General features: G+C 31.7%; 2 protein-coding genes across 3 annotated transcripts; both read left to right on the top strand.

Annotated features, from left to right (window-relative positions):
* The first annotated feature begins 10,431 nt into the window (after positions 1-10,431).
* Positions 10,432-19,575, top strand: LOC107020337 (26S proteasome non-ATPase regulatory subunit 1 homolog A). The gene is made up of 13 exons (XM_015220656.2): positions 10,432-10,731; positions 12,438-12,501; positions 12,662-12,767; positions 13,141-13,252; positions 13,364-13,532; positions 14,026-14,480; positions 14,580-14,715; positions 14,817-15,065; positions 15,308-15,528; positions 17,149-17,407; positions 17,735-17,967; positions 18,047-18,560; positions 18,760-19,575. The coding sequence occupies exons 1-13, from the start codon at positions 10,589-10,591 to the stop codon at positions 19,078-19,080; spliced, it is 2,982 nt and encodes a 993-aa protein (XP_015076142.1). The 5' UTR covers positions 10,432-10,588; the 3' UTR covers positions 19,081-19,575.
* A 1,440-nt stretch (positions 19,576-21,015) lies between these two features.
* On the top strand, positions 21,016-24,070 carry LOC107018861 (transcription factor FAMA-like). Of its 2 annotated transcripts, none has more exons than XM_015219444.2 (5): positions 21,016-21,110; positions 21,535-21,689; positions 21,809-22,378; positions 23,004-23,456; positions 23,913-24,070. In XM_015219444.2, exons 2-5 carry the CDS (start codon positions 21,666-21,668, stop codon positions 24,012-24,014), a joined length of 1,149 nt encoding a protein of 382 aa, XP_015074930.1. In that variant the 5' UTR covers positions 21,016-21,110; positions 21,535-21,665; the 3' UTR covers positions 24,015-24,070. The 2 variants fall into 2 exon arrangements, with proteins under 2 accessions (XP_015074930.1, XP_015074929.1); XM_015219443.2 differs by having other exon boundaries at positions 21,043-21,230.
* Positions 24,071-24,088: the final 18 nt, after the last annotated feature.

A 24,088-nucleotide genomic window follows, 5' to 3' on the forward strand; every position in this document is an offset into this window, starting at 1 on the left:
GTATATATATATATATATATATATATATATATATATACATATACATATATATATTGGTTCTTATCTGGCGTTTAATATCATATTAGAGACTTACTATTTTGGATTAGGATTTAGTAAGACTTCATTCGAGAGAAACACTCCGATTAAGAATTTTTCTATACTTACAACTCGAACACAAATTTATAGTTAAACAAAAAAAAATACAGGCATTTTTTTTGATAGGTATATAAAAGCTAAAATTTCACCTTTGGAGTCGCATCAAGAGTAATATAATTACAAGAACGTCTCAATAAAACACAAAGCGTAAAACACAAAGCGAGAGCTCGCGAAATCTATCACCAGAGCTCGCATCCATCTTCATCATCAAAAATAGGTGAAACAATGGTCTCATTATACGTAGTCATATCAATTCTACGATGATTATTAGGTATATGAATACGAAGATCCTTGTAAATATTATTTCTTGTATTAAATAATACCAATCGTTCCTCGTCCATCAATAATACCTCACCGTCCTCATTTATAAACATAGATGAATCGAAAATCCCCGGAACAACATAGTAAGGAACTGACGTGACTTTAGTCCAAGATTTCTTAACTCCATACTCTTTCATTACCCATATATCAACCGCGCCTTGAGATTTACAATGGCGAAATCCAAATAAATATTTTTTAGATGACATTAAATCCCAAACAATGCTTAACAAATTTTGGATTATATTATTCTTTCTTTTAGTTAGTTCCGAAACATTAAATAATGTTTCTTTCTTTTTTATCAACCTTTAAATTTAACTACCACATGATATGTTTAAAAACACAAATTAAATAATATTTTGGTATATATATATATATATATATTTAATTTAAGACTATAAAAATTAAAGTTTTGTTTCATTAAAAAGAAGAAATAACTTTGAATTTTTAATAGTTAAAAAAAAATAAAAATCCTATGCGTTATCACCGAAACAAAATAATTTTTTTGTTAAGCACTGTTTTGGAGCATAGTAAACCAAAGAAAAGAAATTAGATAGGATAAAAATAAATAAAAATGAAACTAGGTATAAATAAATAAAAATGGAATTGGGTGTCCTTTCTTTACCTTAAATTATACAGGATAAAAATAAATAATAATGAAACTAGGTATAAATAAATAAAAATGGAATTGGTTGTCCTTCCTTTACCTTAACAGGGTTGTTGCCATCATGGTTTCACCATTTCCATCATTAGGGATACCTTAGAGAAGGGATGCCTTAAAATAAGGGAGGCCTCTTTCATTATGTTTAAACAATATTTTGAATTTATTCTATTTTATTTGGCTTGTACAATTTTTAATTTGTTATAAAATAAACCTTCAACAATTCGTCTATATTAGATTAAGACAAAGATCAAAAAAGGCAAATATTTAAAATTATGATTCAAATTGAACAATATTTATTGAACGAACTCAATCGAATGAGCGTTGACAAAAGGATGGATTAAAATTATCAAATGTTCATTATTTATTGATGTTATGAGTTATCTATGAAATAGCACCATATATGAACATATTATTTTTATACTTTTTGAAATATACTGGCAAAAGAATTCCATCTTATAAATGGGCAGAAAAATTATCTGCATAACATATTAATGCTAAATTAATATTTATATATGTGTTATGAAATATAATTTTTTTTGTTAACTATAATTAATTAATATTTATTGAAAAACTACTTTTATAGCCTTGGTTGAATGTTCAATATGCTAAAATTTTATGGGAATCACCAAACAAAAATCAAAGACACATATATTGTAATAAAGAAATTGTATTACTTTCATCTCAATTTATATTATTATCGTGTTTGACTATAGACTAAAAGTGAAATGAAAAAAGCTTAAAGCGATATTAATTTTTAACTTAAAAAAAGTATAATATTGACATACTAAAATAAATTTCACAGAATAGTCAATTTTTTTCATAAAAAATCATAATTATATTATTGTAATTTTAGAAAACCAAATAGCTACCTAGAATCAAATTAATCAACCTAACTTTTGTTTACTCGTAAATCAGTTATTCAAAATAAAAATAACAATTCGTGAATTCGTAATAAAAATTTAAGGATTCATAAATTATAAAAAAGAGTAAGGGTAAAATCATATAATATTTATGAATTTGATTATGAAATATTTTGATTTACGAAATAAAGTTATATATTAGTAATTTTCAACTTTTTAAAAAATAAAAAATGATATATGATGTATGGAAATTCTTTGTGACGCCTCGCGTGATGGATTATTGATGATTTTTTCAAAAACCTAAAAAAATAAAAAGGATTACTGGTCAAGATTAATTTATCAGATTCAAAGCATGTAATTTCAGTTTTGTAATTAATTATTATTATATTGTTGAATAACAAAAAGATTCTTAACATTACATTATTTTCAAATTAAGTTTGTTCAAAGCATGTTGCTTTGGTAAAAGTCATCTAGGGTAGGTTATTTTTTGAGTGAAGAGTTTGTCGAGAGTAATTTTTTAAAAAATTAGATTTTTTTTTTGGAAATATCACTTATAAAATTATATTCAATATATTATTGTTGTTATTATTCAAGATGTATTCAATGTGAATCTAATCATGTTTAAGAAAATTGAAAAAAAAATCAAATTAAATCAAATCAACGTAGAAAAATCAGCACATTTTTTTACTAATTTAATTTAAGTTAAAATAACACAATAGCAATAAGCACGATACTAAAATTTTTAACTTCAATATAATTATTCAATATCTACTATGAATATCTATTTCTAAGTATGTTACATAAGTTAGAACGAAAGAAATATTAAATTTATTCGTTGAATCTCAATTTAAACCATACGTCATGCGTGAGTGATGCTTAAACAATATTCTATAAACAACGGTTATCAAATGGGTTTTGTATTTTTATGGTTGTTAATTAACTCAAAATTAATTTTTGTATTCCTAAAAGTCTATACAATGTCATATTTGGAAATTTGATACTTAATATAAATATGACCAAAAAGAGAAAAAAAGAAGAAGTGGTCAAGTGTTTTAACTTATTGACTTTTCATCATCGAAAATAAACAAATACTAATATAGTAAAATAATGCCTTAAAAGTCCTTCGGGATGGCTCAATTGGTCTGGATGGTCGTTATTCATGTGGATGATTCGAGATCGTTCCCTCCTCAATGTCTTCTGAGTCGAGTCTGTCTCATAAGGCTTGTCTAGTGCGGTTTATATCCCCTGTGTGATTTGCATGCTATTACACAGTAACAGAGATTGTAACGGATGCGAATTATATCCCGGGGTTCCAAAAAAAAATGCCCTAAAACTAGAGAAGTTAGCAAACACTCGTATATCCATTCTATATTTATCCGGTTCAATTTCGAGAGTTAATTTGTATAATTTTTCAAGTTATATTGAATTATTAGATTATCACTGACTACTACGTGCATCAACTTAACAAATTGATGTGTGGGGGGACGAGAAAATTCGATTAGATTACTTAGATATTCAAAAATTAAACTAAAAATATTATAAATTGTAATTATTTTATTTTACTATGATAAAAAAAATATCTCTTAACTTATTGATCAAAATCAGTATAATTTAGTTTATAAAAAGTAAAACATAATGAGTATTATAAAAACAGAGAAAATAACAACAATAATGATAATTCTGAGGTCTTTTTGTTTAATATATACTTATGATATAGTAATTGATTCTCCAAGATATAAATTCTCTGTGGAAACTACAAAAATAATTTATAACAACAAACGATTAAATAGTGTTTTTTATTAGTGGGTATAGTTGAAACTTATTTGAAACATATGGATGAAGCTAATACAAAAATAAATTGAGAAAGATTAAAGGTAATATGGATTACTTTGGAGTCAAAATTCAGAGATAAACTCAACATGATTTATTGTGATTATATATATATATATATATATATATATATATATATATATATGACGATACAATGAAATCATAAAAATATATTTTACATACAAATGTAAAAAAAGGATGTACAGAGTTATACACACGATCAAGATACATAGATAATAAATCAATATTTACATTAAATCAACTAATCTAATTTTCAATAATTTAAAAATAAAATACGAATACATATTACTTTATTAAGATTAAATGATAAATATGCATATAACATACAAATACCTTGTTATTTTTTTCATTTTTCATTGGCAACATTTATTGCTTTGAAATTTTGACAAGTTACGTTACTTAACATACTAACTAGATTGATTTTTTTAATCCTATAAATTTGAGTTTTTTTCCACTAACATTATCACTTAGCAATTCACTAATCTCAATCTTATCCCTAGTTGTTATTGTTGTTCTATAATTCCTAGTTAATCAACTTCTATAATGGGAAAATCAACCATTTTCATCAAATCACAAACTCTTCTTCCTCTTTTCTTCCTTGGACTACTCTTGAATTATTCATTGATGATTTCAGCTACCCGTTTTGTCGATTTTTCGAGTCATAATTCGTTATCATCATCAAATAAAAAATTTACAAAAATAGTTAATTATCCTCACAAAATATCGAGTGATCAACAATATATGGTGAATGCACATGATGTTCCAAGTGGTGCAAATCCTGTTCAAAATGGATGTGTAAATGGTATATGTTAAAATTATTAAAGCACCATGACCTAAATTAAAACTACTACCTACAATAATTTGCCTCTCTTGTTTATTATCTTACTAATGAAGAAGATGTTTTAGCATGTTGTTATCACTATTTCCCCTTTTTAAAAAAATAATAATATACAAGTATGTATATGATGATGAATAAACCCTTTTGGATTTGGTTCTAGTAAAACTATATAAGGTGAATCTTAAATAGTATAAAGGATATGAATTAAATTCGATATGATTCTCGTACGTGCAAAATGTTTAAAATGAAACTGTAGTTGTTAATTTAATCGTAAAATAAAGTTATTGACTTATAAATATTGGGTTATTGAATGGTGAACGTATTGAAAAATTGTTATCAATAATGCGTGAATTACTCAATTTTCTTATCGATAAACAATGAACACGTAAAGGATAGTAAACTGTCACGACTTAAATCGTCGTGATTGGCACCCACTCTAACCCTACGGTGGGAGAACCACTATTACTATCCAACTAAAGCAATTACTCTAGAACCAAGGTATTTAAGTTACGGAAGCAAGTTAAAATAAACTAAAACAATGCGGAAAATACACCTAGAACCTGAAAGTCAATGTACCAAAACTCTAACAACGACAATGTCTAAGAACAAGTGGTACAACCCCCAAACTAGCAACAACTTAACCAATAGTCTGAGTCCGAAAAGAGTGAACTTAAACAAAGAGAACTCAAGGCAGCCCGGAAGAACTAGCTCACCCTTCAATTCGAACGTTCACTGATCTTCTAAACGAGGCCTGTCGATAGCCGCCGGAACATGCCCTGTACTCAATAAAAATAAGAGTAAGTGCAGAATCAGTACACAACCACCGTGTACTGATAGGATCACGCGGCTCTTCCACTAGTGTAACATACATAAGCAATTACAACATTATAACACATGCATAAATATCAACATACTAATACTAACATAAGAATAAACATCACAATTGACATGCTTCATCACATAGTTGGTTCTCTCACGGAACCTAAAGTAAAACTATTAGCATGTCGAAACGTGACAATTTGATCCAATTTTTATGTCGGAACGTGGCAACCGATCCCAGTTAGCATGCCGAAATGTGGCAATCCGATCCAAGTTAGTGTGCCAGAACATGGCGGTCGATCCCAATCACTCATCACAATAACACATCAAGATCGCCCATTCAAGTTATAGTTTCATGGTATAGATATTCATACATCTCAGTTCAACATCTATGATCAATATTGCAACATGTATACATATCCAAATATCACAACGAAGCAAATTAAGTGTATATCACACAATCATAGAATCACAACCATCACTTATATATTTACAATATTTATTTCTTTGGAAACTAAAGGAAACTAAAGAAGTTAGTACATTCTTTTTCATACTAACCATATTAATTTTTTTATCCTATAAATTAATGTCTTTTTCCACTAACATTTTCACCTAGCAAAAATTATTTTCACCTTAGACATATATCATAACATTTATGTTGTTATGAAGACTTCTCACTTTAAAAACTAAATGAGAAGTGTAAAGTTAATTGAAACATTAGTGAATAATGTATTTTCAATTAATACAATGGAGTGTTATAATATAATACTAACAAAGACAGAATTTAACTTAAACAATGTATAGTATTAATTTACTCAGAATTGATGGTTGTATTCCTAAAAGTCTATACTGATGTCATATTTGGAAATTTGATATTAATATGAATATAACCCAAAAAAAATAAAAGAAGTTCATAAGTATAAATTTATTGACTTTTGATAATCGAAAATGTTTTCAATATCTCATACAAATACGTTCTTGAAGTCATGGACAAGAAGATTAAAAAAATTACTAATAATCCACTAATATTTATTGCTTTGAAATGTTGACACGTTCCTTATCATACTTACTAACCATATATAAATTATTGTACTATAAATTTGAGTACTTCTCCACAAACATTTTCACTAATCTAACAACAATAGTTCACTTTCTTGATCACTTATCATATTCATCTCCTAGAGTTAATTTACTGTTAATTTTTCAACTTTTTATCATGGAAAAATCAACTCTTATTCCTCTTATATTCCTTGGTCTACTCTTGAATTATCCATGGATGATTTCAGCTACTCGTTCTAACGAATTTTCAGATCAGAACACGTTATCATTGTCAAATAAGAAATCCACAATAATAATTAATCATCCTAATAAAATATCGAGTGATCAACAATATACGGTGGATTTTCATGATGTTCCAAGTGGTCCAAATTCTCCTATTCATTATTGTGGAGATGATATATGTTAATGCACCATGACCTAAAATTACTATAGGTACAAATAATAATTTGCCTCTTTGTTTGTTATGCTACTAATGAAGAGGTGTTGGTAACCTTTTGTTAACACTATATACATATGTATATGAAAATATATATATATAAATGATGAATAAACCCTTTTCGATTAGGTTTTGATGAAATTGTTTATGCACATTTACATGAAATGCAAATCGTTATCATTTGGTGTTTTTAAAGTTCATCTTAAATAGGAATAAGTAATTTTCTAGGAATACGGAATTCAATGTATTAAGGTAAGGTAAAATGAAGTTACTTGGGATGCGCAAAAATCGAAAAAAAAAATATTATTAATTTATTAATATTGGGTTAATAATATTTAAACGATTTTATAAAAAACATTATTGAGTTATCGACTTGGTTATAATTTAATGATTTCAGTTAATGTTTAAACCAATAACTCAACCAATAATATTAAAATGACTATTTTACTCCTAATTATATAACAATGACTTGAGCATTTTACCAACCTTATTTCCTAAATTTTAAAATTACTTTCAACCGTAGGCAAACACAACTTAGCCTCTCTAGTATGATGATGTCTTCTCTCTTTCCGACATAAATTAGTGTTACCTTCTTTCTTTTCAATTTTAGATTTGAATGTGTTAAAGACGGACAATTAATGTTATTTTCGTAATTTATTGTATAGAAAATGGCCTAAAATATCTTCGAAGTATTGAAAATGATACAAAATTACCCTCCATCCACATATTGGCTCCAAAATACCCTTGTCATCCACCTTTGGGTTCAAAATTGACCACTTATTTAGCGGTTTTAAATTTAAACTATTTATATATTTATAAATTATACTAATAAGTTAAATTATAACAAATAGTTGAGTTTCACGTATTTAAAAAAATATATAAATAGTTTAAATTTAAAACCGTTAAATAAGTGGTCAATTTTGAACCCAAAGGTGGATGACAAGAGTATTTTGGAGCCAATAGGTGGGTGGAAAGGGGTGGAAAGGGTATTTTGGATCCAATAGGTGGATGGAGGGTAATTTTGTACCATTTTCAGTACTTCGAAGGTATTTTAGGCCCTTTTTCATATATTGTATTATATTGTATTGTATCGTATTATATTGTTTTAATGAATACCATAATTAATACGTTATATCGCTCTCGGCCGTTACATAATGTCGATCATTCATGATTTAAATGATAAACCTACAAGAAAAATAGGGTGTAGGGTAGAGATACTATGAAAAGGTAGAGTGAAGATGAAATACAATTATTAAATAATAAATAAAGATAAATGAGAAGAAATTATTAAGGTAACGACGTAATCATACCATATCTTTCGTTCCATAAAATGAGTCTTTTGATCGTTATCTAACGATGAATTTGAACAATATGATACAACAAAATTTAAGTTAACAATCAAAACAAAACATTCCATTTAAACAAATGACACAATACAATACAACGGGTAGCAATTATCCAAACGAGACGTAAATAGTTAAACACTATATACAGAGAGTCACTATCATAAATATAGCTTTTGCGGCAATAAATATGCATATTAGCAAAGAGTGTTAAAGTCTCGATCGACATTACTTAATTATGTTATTAAATGACATTAAAGTATTAAATTATAGTTATCACTAATAATTATCTCTACAAAAGTTATTAAATTATTATTGTTAATTAATTGTTTTTAAAAATTATTTTTGATGCAACAAGCCATAATAGATCGATAACTTATTTCTTCTTTGGAGCCTGTGTCGCGCGATAACTTGGAATGTTGTTTCTCTATTGAACCTAAAAAGAGTTTTTTTAACATATCTTTTTATAAATTTAGTTTACACAAGAAAAAATAAAACTTAAATTAGCAAAATGTAACATTGGGTGGTTCTTTATCTATTGTCTTTTATCTTATCTTTTTATAGTAGTTTTATCTTGTATCTTACTTATTTTTAGGTTTATCATTAAAATTATAAATTTATAACATTATGTAACGATAGAAAAAAGTATAATTTGTTGAAACAGTATATTCACTAAAATTATATAATATAACACCATACAATACATTATAAAATAATTTGTGATAAAACAGTCTTGAATTATTTAACGTAAAAAAGTTGCACAAATGAATGTTGACATATTTCCATTTTGTATCACATGGAATGAGGCATCCATTCATTAAAAAAAAAGGTCAATTCCTAATATTGCATAGTTTGATTTAAATTTTTTTTGGTTAACCCTATAATCAAACCAAATTTACTTAATCAATGCTTGAACATTTCTCACACAACTCTTTTCTTTTCTATTTAAATACTGATTGATTGACTTAAAAGTTTATTAAATCTATCTTTTAAATCATTGCTTTTACATACCATCACTATTGAGTATAAAGAGGGAATAAAGGAAGAAGAGAGGGAAAGTAAGAGCAATATGGAGCGAGCGAGAGAAAAAGGAGAGAACATGGAAGGGGGAGCAAAAAGAGAGAAAGAGAGAGCAAAAGCGAACGAGATGGAGCAAAAAGAGGGCAAGAGAGAGCAAAAGCTAGCGAGATGGAGCAAAAAGAGGAGAAAGAACGAGCGAGAGATTATTTAATTATTTTAAAATATATTAAGATTTAATAGATTTGGTATAATTATATAAGTAGTTCGGTTTTCTGTTTAACATAGGATACAATAAAGCTTAAAGAACAATCAAATCGAATTTTGTATGTTAACTAGGAATATTAATACATAAATGTGTCCTTTAACTTGATCTCATTTTATATTTATGTCCTCTAACTTAGGATATGCACAAGTAAACATTTAAACTTGTATAAAGTTGAACAAGTGAACACATGAGTCATACATGAAATAATACATGTAGAACACCACATAGGATAAAAAATGACACATAGGATGTCATATATGAAATGTGTGCCTATTTGTTCAACTTTATACAAGTTTAAGTGTCTACTTGTACGCACCCAAAGTTGAAGGACATAAATGTGATTTAAAGCCAACTTAAATGACATATTTATGTATTACGCCTAAAATATAATACTTCATTCGTCCCATTTTATGTGACACTTTTCGCATTTCGAGATTCAAATAAGTGTATCTTTGACTGTAATCTTTTCATAGATCCTTTTAACATTTTGAATTATCAATTATTTTGACTTATAGTACTCTTTACGTAGTTGACAAATATATAAATTTTATTTCAAAAAATTTAAAAATTTCATATGCAAATGTCCGATCAAAGTTAAACTGTTTGACTCTCAAAAACGAAAAGAGTCACATAAAATGGGACAGAGAGAGTAGGTACAATGCCATTACCTAACACATGTTGCTTGTGGAAGACAGGAGGTGATAAATATCTCGTAAAATTAGTCACGAAAAGGGACCTAAACTCCACAAATATCATAAAAGAAAGTGTTTAGGGTCAATTTGGTCTTTTTTCTCAACCTTTTCCCATTGAACAAGAAATCCCAACTTTCGAACTCTCTTCAATTTCAGTCCTCCTCCTTTCTCTGTACTACTTCCTATCCTCAAAAACCCTAGTTTTATCTCTGTTTTATATGCTATTCTCTCACAGATCGGAACCCTAAAACTTAACAATAGCTGACGATGGCCACTACGGTGAGCTCTGCCGGTGGACTACTGGCTATGCTGAATGAAAGTCACCCACAATTGAAACTCCACGCGCTCTCTAATCTCAATGCATTTGTTGATTACTTCTGGCCGGAGATTTCCTCTTCAGTCGCTCTCATGTAAGCTTCGATTGCATCTTAGTGTTATTTGTATAATATAGTATTTCCTTTTGATTTGGTTCTTTTGAATTGGTTAAGCAGTAGTAGAATGTAGAAGTGTTTACATTGTTGAACAATTAATTAGTGTTATTTGTATAATTAGTCTATAATTGTTGTTTAATTTTTGAACAATTAGTGTTATTTATATACTAGTTCAACAACATACTCAGCATAGTCCTGCAAGTTGAGGCTGGAGGCTGGAGAGGACATAGTGTACGCAGCTGGTAGAGAGATATCTTATAGAACTTTGGCTGAATGAAAGCAAAAACACTACATTATGAAAACACAAGCTGTAACAATAGCACGATTGTACGAAAATAGAGCATACGAGACAGTATGTAGTAATAGAAAATTAAGAGTGAGAAACATGGAAATATAAAATAGTAGAAACACCAAAGCAAATACGAATACTACTTGACGGGGAGACATGATGCAAAACTATTTACTTAACCATCTGCATGAATCCTCAACCTCCACACCCTCTTATCAAGGGTTAATGTCCTTGTTAAGCCGAAGGCTTGCCATGCCATGTCCTGCCTGTTCACCTCACCCCAATACTTATTCGACCTACTTCTACGTCTCTTCTGGCCATCTGACGTAAACCTCTAACACCTCCTCACTGGGTCATTCTTCTCTTGATGTGTCCGAACCATCTCGGCCTCCTGCATCTTGAACACCACAGAGGCTGAATCTGGCCCTAATATCTTCTTTTTTTACCATATCTTTCCTAGTAAGCCCACACATTCATCTCAACATTTTCAATTCTGAACTTTCTTCATTTCATATTTGTATACCAGTATTTCTTCTAAATATTTTAATTGTTGTTAACAATTTCAAGAGATAATGAAACCGCTCAAAACTAAGAGAATGCTGTGATTAGAACTACCCCTTCTATGTTCTTTCCTCCAAAGACGTAATTCCACACAATTATGTGTAGAACTTGTAGAGTTTTCGAAGAAAGTGGTCTATTTCTCGTTCAGTTTTAGAAGCTATGATTGTGTTCGTTTAAGCCATCGAAGGGACAAAAGGAAAGAATGAAAAAGACTGTATCTTTGGGGACAATATTGGAGGCAAGTAGAAAAGCTTTCACTTGAATTCCATGCTTCTCTTTGCAACAGGGTGTGAACTTGTTATTTGTGCCTAGCTCCACACATTGTACGTTGTGCTTTTACAACTAGACCAAAGCCTTGGGAGCTTATGACACCAAATATCTTTTTAAGCAATGATCAATTGGCCTATGGACAATAACTTACCCAGTATGATCTGAGGAGGTAGAGTTTACGCAAACCTTGCCCCTACTTCTGAGGTAGTGACACTGTTTAAGTAGCTTATGGACAATGAAAAATTAATCAAGCTCAAGATCTGTCTATGTATTAATTGATCTGGTTTATTTTATCAAGTTGAGATGATGTACTGTGGGAGCTTTACCTCTCAAAAAAACAAAATGTATTCTGGAGCTTTACCTCTCAGAAAAAAATGTATTGCTGGAGTTTTGTTTACTGAAGTGTCTTCGGTAGCACATGTATGTTGTGTCTTTTCCAAACTCATATGCTTTAACTCTCTGGTTGTACTCGTGATCTATCATTTAGGATTAAGGCCTCTTTGATTGATTGCATATTCCTTTTGTGTTTTATGATCTCCAATCTTTTAAAGATAATTTGTTGCAGAGAAAGCTTGTATGAGGATGAAGAGTTCGCCCAAAGACAACTAGCAGCTTTAGTTGCTTCGAAGGTGCCTTTTTATTATTATTATTTTTTGTTTAGCATCAATTCCTCCCTACCACATCCAAAAGAAAGGAGGTGAATTATTCTGCAGAGCAGATGAGAAAGCAAAAATCTCTAGCCTTAAGTCATTTTCTCTTTGATCCCAACACATGCTCTTTTGTCTTCAGGTTTTCTATCATTTGGGCGAACATAATGACTCATTATCCTATGCCCTTGGAGCTGGCCCTCTTTTTGATGTTAATGAGGAATCTGACTATGTTCATACTGTTCTTGGTAAATATTCAAATCCGTGCACTCTCTTCCTATGAATTCTGTCCTTGTATAGTAATGTTAATAATTTGCAGTTCTTCTAGTAAGGACTTGCTTACAAACTTGAAAATCTCTGCCGTGTCTGTATTTTCTAGCCTAAATTTGTGTTATCAGTGTAGTGGTGCTAACTCTAAAAACTTAATACTTGATATTTGGTGCTTTCTTGGGGAATAGTAAAATAGCTAAACTGGAACACTTGATATGCATTGATTGAACTCTCCTAAAGGGAAGCTTTCACTTGTTTCAGATACCGTATTTTATATCATTTTAGCAGCTCTTTCATTTTTCATTTATTAATACCATTCTGTTTGTTGATGTGCTTTCTGCTTTCCTTCAGCTAAAGCACTGGATAAATATGCAAGTCATAAGACTAAGGCCGCCGAGTCAAATGATGAAGCTGTAAAGGTTGATCCTAGGTTGGAGGCTATTGTTGAGAGAATGCTTGAGAAGTATGCAAATTTTGTGTATATATAAAATATAATGTTTGTACACTTCAAACTATTAAAGTAGTTCTTTCTGGGTTTTCCTGCTGTTTTACAATTGCTTGCTTCATGCCTTAGGTGTATAGTGGATCGAAAGTATCAACAAGCCATTGGCATGGCCATTGAATGCAGAAGGCTGGATAAGGTTGCTGAAGCAATTGTAAGAAGTGATAATGTAGATGCAACTCTAGCATATTGCAGTAATGTCTCCCATAACTTCGTCAGTCGCAGAGTATATCGAAGTGAGGTATTGATTGTTACAATATGCACACCTTAGATCCTTTTACGTGCTAAGACTTGTGCTTTTTCCCGTCTCTTCTTTTTCCCCTTCTGTGTTTACTCTATAATCTGATTGTTTGATTGAGTACCATAGATGCTGCTGTCCCCTGCGGCCCTGCCTGTTCCGTGACCATGATTATCACTGTAAAAAGCATGATATTTTTGTTATAGCTTATTTATAATCCTCTGACCCAATGTTAGACATCACTCCTATTAATGTGGTTTTCACAGAGTACTAGTCTCTGGCCACATTAGTCTTTTGTACCTCACAAGTTGTTTTGGTGCATGATTTGCCTTCTTCAAGTCCCTCCGCTATAAGATCACCTCTCATCTAAATCTGCATGCTGTCCTTGTTTTTTTGTAGACAAGAGTAAAACAATTAGCTTAAATTGAGGAACTGCTGTTCACATTTGTATGCCAGATTAATTGAATACCAGAAACTTAATTGCTTCTCTCAACAGGTGCTTCGTCTTCTTGTTGAAGTGTATGAGGGGACACCGTCTCCAAACTATTTGAGCATGTGTCAGTGGCTTATGTTTTTGGACAAACCAGAGAATGTAGCAAGCATATTAGAGAAGCTTTTACGCTCAGAAAACAAGGATGATGCCCTACTGGCATTTCAAATAGCTTTTGACCTAGTAGAGAATGAGCACCAAGCTTTTCTTTTGAATGTGAGAGATCGACTCTCAAGTCCAGAAGTACAACCTTCAGAACCTGCTGAGCCTAATACTGCACAGACTGGAGATGCTACTGCTGCAGAGGATGTTCAGATGGCGGAGGAAAATCAACCTTTAATTGAAACAAGAGTAGATCCACAAGAAGCAATATACGCAGAGAGGCTGGGAAAAATCAAAGGGATTTTGTCTGGTGAAACTTCAATAAAGTTGACCTTGCAATTCTTGTACAGCCATAACAAGTAATATGAATGCCTTTAGAAGTTCTTTCCATATTCGTTGCTGAAACATGAATGAAAATGCTCAAGTATCTTTTTTTTTCCTTAAATCTATGCATACAGGTCAGATCTCCTTATTCTCAAGACAATAAAGCAGTCTGTTGAGATGAGAAACAGTGTGTGTCACAGTGCAACAATATATGCAAATGCAATTATGCATGCTGGAACAACTGTAGATACATTCCTTAGGGAGAACTTAGTGAGTAGATTCTCAGTCTTTGACAAATAACCTTATCCATCACATATGGTGTATGTAGCACAACAGTTTGTTCTGACAGAATGTTCTACTCAAATTATCAGGACTGGCTAAGCCGAGCGACAAATTGGGCCAAATTTAGTGCAACAGCTGGATTAGGTGTTATTCACTGTGGCCACTTGCAGCAAGGGAGGTCACTTATGGCCCCTTACTTGCCGCAGGGTGCAGCCGGTGGAGGTGGTAGTCCATATTCGGAAGGTGGTGCATTGTATGCTCTTGGGTTGATTCATGCAAATCATGGGGAGGGCATCAAGCAATTTCTTCGTGAAAGTCTACGAAGTACCAATGTAGAGGTACTTGTATTTATTTATTTCCCAGAGCCCACTTGTGGGATTACACTGGGTCTGCTGATGTTGTTGTACGTGTATTTATTTATTTCCCAGACCCCACTTTTGGGATTACACTGGGTTTGCTAATGTTGTTGTTGTACTTGTATTTATTATTTTGATCGTCCTTCCTGGGTTATATTTGGTCCACCCATTGTATTTCTTTTTTTCTGTTTTTTTTCTTACATTGCATCTTCTTAATGTTGCAGGTTATTCAGCATGGTGCTTGCTTAGGGCTTGGCTTGGCAGCTTTAGGAACCGCCGATGAAGACATTTATGACGACATCAAGACTGTCCTGTATACTGACAGTGCGGTTGCTGGAGAAGCTGCTGGTATTGGTATGGGCTTATTAATGGTTGGAACTGCAAGTGAGAAGGCAGGTGAGATGCTTGCTTATGCTCATGAGACTCAACACGAGAAGATAATCAGGTAAAGTTGACACCTGAATACCTGTACCATCTCTTCATCTACGGTGTGTGTTTTGTTTCTCTCTCAAAAATGAAATATCCTTGCTTGTATCTTGTAGAGACTATAGTATTGATTACAATTAGGATTGAAATTGCAAAGAATAGAGAATCTGAATAATGGACTACATAAAGCATTTTGATTAAAAGTAAAACAAAGGAACCATTAACTGCAAAGATATGATTGCATGTATAGAAAGTATAAAAAAAAACTGCAATTATGGATAAGAGCTCTGGTAGGTATTTTGAATTGATTTCACTGGATAATTTGAGGTCAAAACATTGTGAAGTTATTTGAGTTATCTTGAGTCAGCTAAATTATCAGTAATCAATATTTTTGTTATCTTTATTGGTTTATCGATTAATTTAAAAACGGACAAGGGCCTAATATACCCTTAAAGTATTGAAAATTGTACAAAATTACCCTTCATCCACCTATTGGCTCCAAAATGCCCTTTTCATCCACCTATTGGCTCCAAAATACCCTTGTCATCCACCTTTGGGTTCAAAATTGACCATTTTTTAATTGTTTTAAAATTAAACTCTTTAAATATTTTTTTAAATACTGGGCGTTCAACTATTAAAATTATAATTTTAATTTATTAATATATTATAAACCAATCCACTACCCACTCATTACTAACTAAACCTCACTCAATTAATAATTCAATTATAATATCAAAATCGTCATAAACACTACTAAAACACGATGAAATTATAGATTACTGAAAATGACATTCAAAATTATTCGAGTCCGAATCGAAGCCCCAATTAAATTTAGGTTGAGCCGCTTATTTAGGAGGACACTTTCTTTCAAAATTGAATTAGAAATTTATGATTAAAGGTAAAGAAATAATACATCCCGAATTAATTCATGCACTTTTTTTAAATATAATTTTTTAAATATTTATGATTTATTTTAAAACCATTAATATATTATTTTGAAAAAAAGTTACCTATGAAGTAACATCACATAATTGAGACGTAAGAATAATTAAGATGAACATAGTCAGACTTTTAAGTTTATCGATGATTTTTATGTAGCCACTTGAATGTATGATAATTTACTTCTATATTTTTTAAAAACACTCACTTGGCAGTAGCTTGCATTAATAATATGACGGGTTCATTAATTTAGAGGGATTTAATTAGTAATGGGTGGGTAGTGGATTGATTTATAAATTACACTAATAAGTTAAATTATAACAAATAGTTGAGCGCCACGTATTTAAAAAAATATTTAAATAGTTTAAATATAAAACCGTTAAATAAGTGGTCAATTTTGAACCAAAAGGTGGATGACAAGGGTATTTTGGACCCAATAGGTGGGTGGGAAGGGCATTTTGGAGCCAATAGGTGGATGAAGGGTAATTTTGTACCATTTTCAATACTTTGAGGGTATTTTAGGCCCTTTTCCGATTTAAAAAATCTAATTTGTATTTCTTTATGTCAGTAGGATAAACCTGCCTATGTTCACTTACAAATATAAATAAATAAATCTGCCTATGTTATTGAAAACATTGTGGATAATTGACCTGTTTTTATTTATATGTGCTTGAACATTTCCTTCTGACATTGCATTCAGGGGCTTGGCATTGGGAATAGCCCTCACTGTGTATGGAAGAGAAGAAGAAGCCGATACACTGATCGAGCAGATGACCAGGGATCAAGATCCTATATTGCGTTATGGCGGCATGTATGCTCTGGCAATGGCGTACAGGGGAACAGCAAATAATAAGGCTATCCGTCAGTTGCTGCATTTTGCTGTGTCAGACGTGAGTGATGATGTCAGACGGACTGCAGTCTTGGCGCTTGGATTTGTTATGTATTCTGAACCAGAGCAGGTCGGAGCTTTTCTGATGCTGGTTTATTATGTGATTCTTATCAATCTTATTATGTTATTTCTGGTCTCAGTTGTCAGTAGGATTGATATGTTTAACAGTCTTCTAGAAACAGAAATATGTTGGTTCTACGTAACCATCTTTCCTCTCCTTCATCCGGGACATGCAAAATCCCCAACCAGAAAAATTTAAGAGGAAAACTTTAAGCTAACTCCAGTTCTAAAAATGCTAGTTGTGTTACCTGAGCTCAGTCGTTCACTTGTGACCCATGTGGGCGCATTGAAGTGGGAACTAAAGATGCTAATCGAGTTAATTGCGTCGAATTTGCAGATGCCTCGCATTGTCTCATTGTTATCTGAGTCGTACAATCCACACGTGCGCTATGGTGCGGCTTTGGCAGTTGGCATTTCATGTGCTGGTACTGGTCTGAGTGAGGCAATCTCATTGTTGGAGCCTTTGACATCAGATGTAGTTGATTTTGTACGTCAAGGTGCTCTCATTGCTATGGCCATGGTGATGGTCCAAATAAGTGAAGCTAGTGATTCCCGTGTTGGTGCATTTAGGTATTTATCTATAGATTCTGCATAAAGTCTCTTTTGTTTTTTCATCTGATTTTTGAGCTTTTTGCTTTTATCTGTTCAGGCGGCAATTAGAGAAAATTATTCTTGATAAGCATGAAGATACCATGAGTAAGATGGGTGCTATCTTGGCCTCTGGAATTCTTGATGCCGGTGGAAGGAATGTGACAATAAAGCTACTTTCAAAGTCAAAACACGATAAAATTACTGCAGTTGTCGGGCTAGCTGTTTTTAGTCAGTTTTGGTATTGGTATCCTCTTATATATTTTGTTAGCTTGGCATTTTCACCCACGGCTCTCATTGGGCTAAACTATGACCTAAAAGTGCCCAAATTCGATTTCGTATCGCAAGCTAAGCCATCGCTATTTGAGTATCCTAAGCCTACTACTGTGGCCACGACTAGTTCTGCTGTCAAACTTCCTACAGCTGTTTTATCAACATCAGTGAGGGCCAAGGCCAGGGCAAGCAAGAAAGAGGCCGAGAAAGCTAATGCTGAGAAGGCATCTGGCGCGTCAACTTCTGCGGCCACTAATTCAGAGAAGGGCAAGTCGACTAGTAAGGATGGAGAGTCTATGCAGGTTAGTATATGTTCTTGTTAGGGGTTTTGTGATGCTTCTTGCTGTAGCCTCAGTTCTTTATTTGTTGGGGTCCTTGGGAAATTATTGATCGGAATTAGTTAGAAAAAATGCTCTGCGCTTAATGATTCTGTTTGTATTGCACCACTGTTTGAACTGTCATTATTTTCTCACAAACTGCTGTGACCTTTCTGATTGACAGGTAGATACTCCTGCAGAGAAGAAGAATGAACCAGAGCCATCATTTGAGATTTTGACCAACCCAGCTAGGGTAGTTCCTACTCAGGAGAAGTACATCAAATTTTTGGAAGAAAGCAGATATTTGCCAATCAAATCATCGTCTTCTGGCTTTGTGCTTCTGAAAGATCTTCGTCCTGATGAACCCGAAGTATTGGCTCTTACTGATACACCCTCATCAACTACATCCAGTACTGGTGGTTCAGCTGGACAACAGAACTCAACCTCAGCAGTGGCTGCTGACGAGGAGCCTCAGCCACCACAGGCATTTGAATATACGTCATGATTTTTATCATAAACCTTTGGCTGATTGATTGGGTGTTGATTCCATGGAATCCATTTGAGGCAATGTGCTGAATCAGAGAGGTGAGAAGATATCAAGATCAAAGAGTAATTTTCTGTGATCAAGTTAGATTTGATTGTAAGCCTTCTTTCCTCTTATTACAGAGACGAGCATATAGTTATCGTTATACTGGGAATTTATTCTCGACGTTCTTAGTCTATTCACGTGTACCTCTAGAGCGTATATTCCCTTATCGTCGTGGATTATTTTCAAGGAGCAAGATTCTACCATGTTTAAGACACGATAGAAAGGCAGAAAATCAGAAGGATTATATGCTTCTTTCTTCAGACACTGTTTGGATGTATTTTGTATCTTTCCCATGTTAATTCTACTTAGTACTTCTATTCTATAGCTGATAGGTGTAGTAAGAAATTGAGTTCTAGCAATGAATTGATTGCTTTCATATATTTGTTTCCTAGATATTTTTTTCGATCTCACAATTCTACATCTACATTATATTTTTCTAAATATTGTTAAAAGTTTCTCTTTCTTGCTGCGTAAAACATTTTTACAATAAGATGAATTATACAATATCAGAGAAACAACAAATGGTCTTTGGTTATTTCAGGGGTGGGCGTTCGGTTTTTCGGTACGGTTTAATAAAATTTTTATTTGGTTCGGTTCTTCGGTATTCGATTTTAGAAAAGTGTGCACCATAGTTTATACTAAACTAGATCGGTTCGGTTCGGTTTTTTTTAGTGTACACCAGTCTATACTAAACTAGATCTGTTCAGTTTGGTTTTTTCTACTTTGATTTGGTTTAGTTCGGTAATTTAATCAATTTTTCGGTGTGAATAAAAATAAAGAGGAAATATAATAAAGTGTTAGGAGTTTCATCATGTATTTAATAAAAATAAAGAGGGCATAGATGATTTTTTAGCAAAGATGTCAAATGATCTGTTTCTTAGCATAGATGGCTGCCATTTTGCTAAAGCCTAAAGGCTTTCTCCCATACTGGAATGTTGAATGAATAAAGAAGAGAGCAAGCAGCCTAGCAAGCACGATGCCACGATGAACTTTCGAACAACTAAAATATAAGGACTCACAATGTACAATTGTACATAAACAACAATAGTTCGATACTTTATTGACATTATATTTGTTGTCATTTAAAAATTGAAAATTTAAATGGGTCATGTAAATATTTTGAGTCAAAATTCAAAAGTGTATAACTATAATTAATTAAGCAATATAATTTAAATAATTTTAAATTTTGTAAATAAAACATCAATTTTTCGGTGCACTGTAGTTTCGGGACCCTTGCACCGAACTCCGAACCGAAGTTCCGGAAAAAGAAAACCGACACCGAACCGAGACACCCAAAGAATCAAAAAATTTTTATTTTTCAATTTTTATGTCTACCCATATTTCAAAGTCAAATATATAGAGTGTCGACAACTTCTTACTAGCTAATCTTAGTGCGATGAGCTTAATGGAGAAATACATTTTTTATTTTATATTAATCGTTCTAATCGTAAACTCGTGATGTTATTTTATCGTCTCATCGACTCTACTACAAGGCAATTCTAGTAACACTTTTTAACACCTACATTAATTTCCCAATTGACCACTTCTAGGCTGCTAAAGTGCTCACGTGCATGAATATTATTAAACCTATCTTTCATCAAAGAAATAAAAGATTCAAACTTTGAAAATTTCCAATCTATTTTGAATCATAAAAAAATCACATATCAGAGCTTAAGTATTTATTAAACCCTCATGTAAAGAGGTGATAAAGTTGTTCTGCTTGTGATTCCCATTAAATATTTAGGTGGAGGTGAAAAAAAAAGTGATGAGTAAATTTGTGAGGTGGAAATTAATCCATATAGGCTCCTCTTATATGATTTTAAAATTATAAACCTTAAATTAAATATATATAGAGAGAGACACATTATTATTGTATATATATATACATACAAACAAAAATCACCTCTAAAAGTCAAAAGACAATTTCTAGCTGGATACTCTGCAAGGTCCATCATTTGAGATATATATATTTTTATTATTTAAATCTTTCATTTCCCAATTTTTGTTTTTATTTTTAGCAAAATCTCACTTAAGTTTTATCCTCTTTATATTGTTCAAATTATAAGGTTAGTCTACAAATTTCAATTTTCACATATTCTTATATATATATATTTATGTACATCCAATTTCATACTATATTGTATAGTTTATAAAGAGAAAAAATAAATTAGATTCTCTTATTTTTTGATGGATTTTCAAACGAATAATTGATTTATCTATTTTATAGATGGTTGTCGATCGTAGTATCCATTGAATTTTTCTAGTTGTGTTAGTCGGATATAGTACATAATTACAAGTTCATCTGAATCCAGTTAAGTGTAAAGGTGAACGATATCTTAAATATATAATAATTTTTTTTGTCTGTTTCAGCTAGAGGTGGACCTTAGGAGTGATCAAATTATTCAGTAAAGATTTGAGTTTGCATGGATTTGTGAATAGTCAAAATTTTAGGGTTGTATAAAAAACAAACAAAAAGAAAAAAAAAAGACTATAACAAGACAATGGAGAAAGAAGAAAATTGCCAGGTATATAAGTGTTTGCTTTTATCATTTTTTATTGTTTCTATCTCTAGCCTAATTTGATATATTATAAATATATATATATAGTTATGTTGTTTCACTTTGAACATGAAATATTTTTGCAGGCTAATACTTTGCCTACATCTTTTCAAATGGCAATTATTGGTGAATCTTCATCAAATAATACTAATAATCAAATGGTTGATTATATGGTAAATTCACAATCTATACAACAACAACAACATAACCAGAGTTCGTTAGGGTTTTTACCCTCGAACCCTTCTCTAGACAAGTTGAGCTTTGCTGATGTGATGCAATTCGCGGATTTTGGGCCTAAATTAGCCTTAAATCAAACCAAGGTATTGGAACAAGATGTTGGGATCGATGATCCTGTGTACTTCCTCAAGTTTCCCGTTTTGAACGAGAAGAAGAATGATAATGATAATGATGATGATCACGAAGAAGGCTTAATGATAAGTGGTGGAAAAGAAAAAGGTGAAAATAATAATAATATTGTTGAAAAAAATCAAGAAGGGAAGAGTAATAATAAGAGAAAGAGGCCAAGAATTAAGACAAGTGAGGAAGTTGAGAGCCAAAGAATGACACATATTGCTGTGGAAAGGAATAGAAGGAAGCAAATGAATGAACATCTTCGTGTATTGAGGTCTCTCATGCCTGGCTCCTATGTTCAAAGGGTATTATATCTCATCGAATTCTTGAATTTTACGAGTTCTTTTTTTTATGTCGAGTACTGTTGAACTGTGTGACCATCTCATCTTAAAAGTTTAAATCGTTGGGAAAAAATAATACTTGATATATGTCTTTGTGGTGGTGACCCTTTACACGATAGATCTGATTGTTTTTCAAGAGTCAAGCACGTGCAAATTTTTTTTTTTACTATAGTGTGGTAGTTAGGATCGAACTCATGATGTTGGTTAAAATAAAACACACTTTTGATAATTTATTTAGTGATACACGTCTTTGTGGTAACGGCCCTTTACTTAGCAGATCTGATTCTTTTTCATGAGTTAAGCATGTGCAAATTCTTCTTACTATTATGTGATATGTAGTTATTAGGATCGAAATCAGGACATACGTTTCATATACTCTTATTATATATATCATAATAAAGTGTGTGATCATTCAGAGACAAATCACACTTTTGATATATTTACGTTCTTTAATGACTTATTATAGCGTGTGATGACCATATCATTTAAAAGTTTAAGCTGTCAGCCATAATTAACACACCTCTATATACTTAATTGTATTATGTGTATCTACTCTCAACATGATGTATATTTGACAATATTTTTGTAGGGAGATCAAGCATCTATTATTGGTGGAGCAATTGAATTTGTTAGAGAATTGGAACAACTCTTACAATGCCTTGAATCACAAAAAAGAAGAAGAATCTATGGAGATACTCCAACAAGACCATTAGGAGATTCATCAACACCACCATCAATGCCAATGAATCAAAACCCTAATGCTATAAATCCTCATCATCATCAATCACCAATACTATTTCCTCTTCCAAATGAGTATAATATTGAAGATGAAATTCAAGAAGAAGTAGCTGAGAGTAAGTCTTGTTTGGCTGATGTTGAAGTGAAACTTTTAGGGTTTGATGCAATGATCAAGATCCTATCAAGAAGAAGACCAGGACAACTCATAAAGGCAATTGCTGCATTGGAAGATATGCAACTTAGTATTCTTCATACAAATATTACAACCATTGAACAAACTGTTCTCTACTCATTCAATGTCAAGGTACTTATTATTAACACGTCGTCTGTTTCAATTTACGTGTCTTACTTTCCTTTTCATAGTCTCTCTGCGTTCCAATTTATGTGAAGGTGTATGACTGGGCATATAGTTTAAGAGTAAAATGAAGACATTTGAAACGTGTGGTCTGAAACGAGTCATAGACGATATTTATGTAGTTGTAAATTATATTTTAGGTAGATTGAGAAGTTTAAAGTCTAATGATTACTAAATATAGAAAATGTCATTTTTTTTAGGACTGACTGAAACAAGTCATATAAACTGTGACAACGGGAGTAATTAACTATTTAAATCTAATGTCCCCCCTTGACATGTTTAAAATAGCAAAATTTAAAAGGCATTTTATAAATATATCATACATATTTTTGAATTTACGATCACAAGATTCAAAAGTCTACTTTTTATTTTTTTAAATTCTTATTTCTATTTTTATTTTTGCAGATTTCTGGTGAAACTAGATACACAGCTGATGATATAGCAAACTCAATCCAACAGATATTTAGTTTCATTCATGCTGAAATAGCCCCATATGATATCAACTAGTTGAAGACCATTTAATTTTTCATTGTACTTTCTAGTTTCTAGCTAGGTGGTGTGTTCTTTATATAATATATATA

Source organism: Solanum pennellii, chromosome 5 (assembly GCF_001406875.1).
Source record: "Solanum pennellii chromosome 5, SPENNV200".
Lineage (NCBI taxonomy): Eukaryota > Viridiplantae > Streptophyta > Magnoliopsida > Solanales > Solanaceae > Solanum > Solanum pennellii.

Excerpts from the sequence above, each read along its gene's own strand:
- LOC107020337 (XM_015220656.2), top strand. The coding sequence starts at position 10,589 with ATGGCCACTACGGTGAGCTCTGCCGGTGGACTACTGGCTATGCTGAAT. Across the intron at positions 12,768-13,140 it reads CTATGTTCATACTGTTCTTG|CTAAAGCACTGGATAAATAT; the intron begins GTAAATATTCAA and ends GCTTTCCTTCAG. Across the intron at positions 14,481-14,579 it reads TTCTTGTACAGCCATAACAA|GTCAGATCTCCTTATTCTCA; the intron begins GTAATATGAATG and ends CTATGCATACAG.
- LOC107018861 (XM_015219444.2), top strand. The coding sequence starts at position 21,666 with ATGGAGAAAGAAGAAAATTGCCAG. Across the intron at positions 21,690-21,808 it reads AGAAAGAAGAAAATTGCCAG|GCTAATACTTTGCCTACATC; the intron begins GTATATAAGTGT and ends ATATTTTTGCAG. Across the intron at positions 22,379-23,003 it reads CTGGCTCCTATGTTCAAAGG|GGAGATCAAGCATCTATTAT; the intron begins GTATTATATCTC and ends ATATTTTTGTAG.